Source organism: Propithecus coquereli, unplaced genomic scaffold (genome assembly GCF_000956105.1).
Source record: "Propithecus coquereli isolate 6110/MARCELLA unplaced genomic scaffold, Pcoq_1.0 Scaffold113, whole genome shotgun sequence".
Taxonomy (NCBI): Eukaryota; Metazoa; Chordata; class Mammalia; order Primates; family Indriidae; genus Propithecus; species Propithecus coquereli.
This window is the reverse complement of record NW_012135303.1, coordinates 1,800,820-1,801,339: the sequence shown is the minus strand read 5'-3', so window position 1 is coordinate 1,801,339 and position 520 is coordinate 1,800,820. Positions and strand designations below refer to the sequence as shown.

The following is a 520-nucleotide window of genomic DNA, read 5'->3' as shown; positions in this document are numbered from 1 at the left end:
AATGTATTAAGTGGCTTCAGTTACTTGCCAGTTTAAAGAAAGAAACATCCAGATTCCACTCTCTTTTGGACAATATTCTATAAATATTCATGTTCCATTGAATAAAATACAATCCTGTGAAGAATTTTGTTTTACCTTTTGGTAGTATTTATGTATCTCGTATTAGAAGAAAAAAATGTATATATAAAACCCCACTCTAAGCCATTTGTCTTTTTAATTTTTTTTTAAATTCTATACCCAAACCATGAGTTCGCTATTTTCATTGTTATTAATATAATTTTTCACCTAGTGTGCACCTGGGCAATCTGTTTTTTAACCACCTGTGAAGAAGTTCAGAAAAAACTATATGAAGAGATAAACCAAGTTTTTGGGAATGGTCCTATTACTCCAGAGAAAATTGAACAGCTCAGGTAAGAACACAATAAAAGGAAGAAGAGATCATTAAAAGGTAAATTTGAACTGATTTATTTAATTTAAAACTAATGTGACTACGTAGGAAAAACTATATATTTTCATAGGA

General features: G+C 29.2%; 1 protein-coding gene across 1 annotated transcript in view; it reads left to right on the top strand.

Annotated features, from left to right (window-relative positions):
• The window catches only part of LOC105819053 (cytochrome P450 20A1), a 47,055-nt gene that overhangs the window by 37,682 nt on the left and 8,853 nt on the right, over positions 1–520 (top strand). The window contains 1 exon segment of the mRNA XM_012655215.1: positions 290–410. Coding sequence (XP_012510669.1) covers positions 290–410 — 121 coding nt within the window.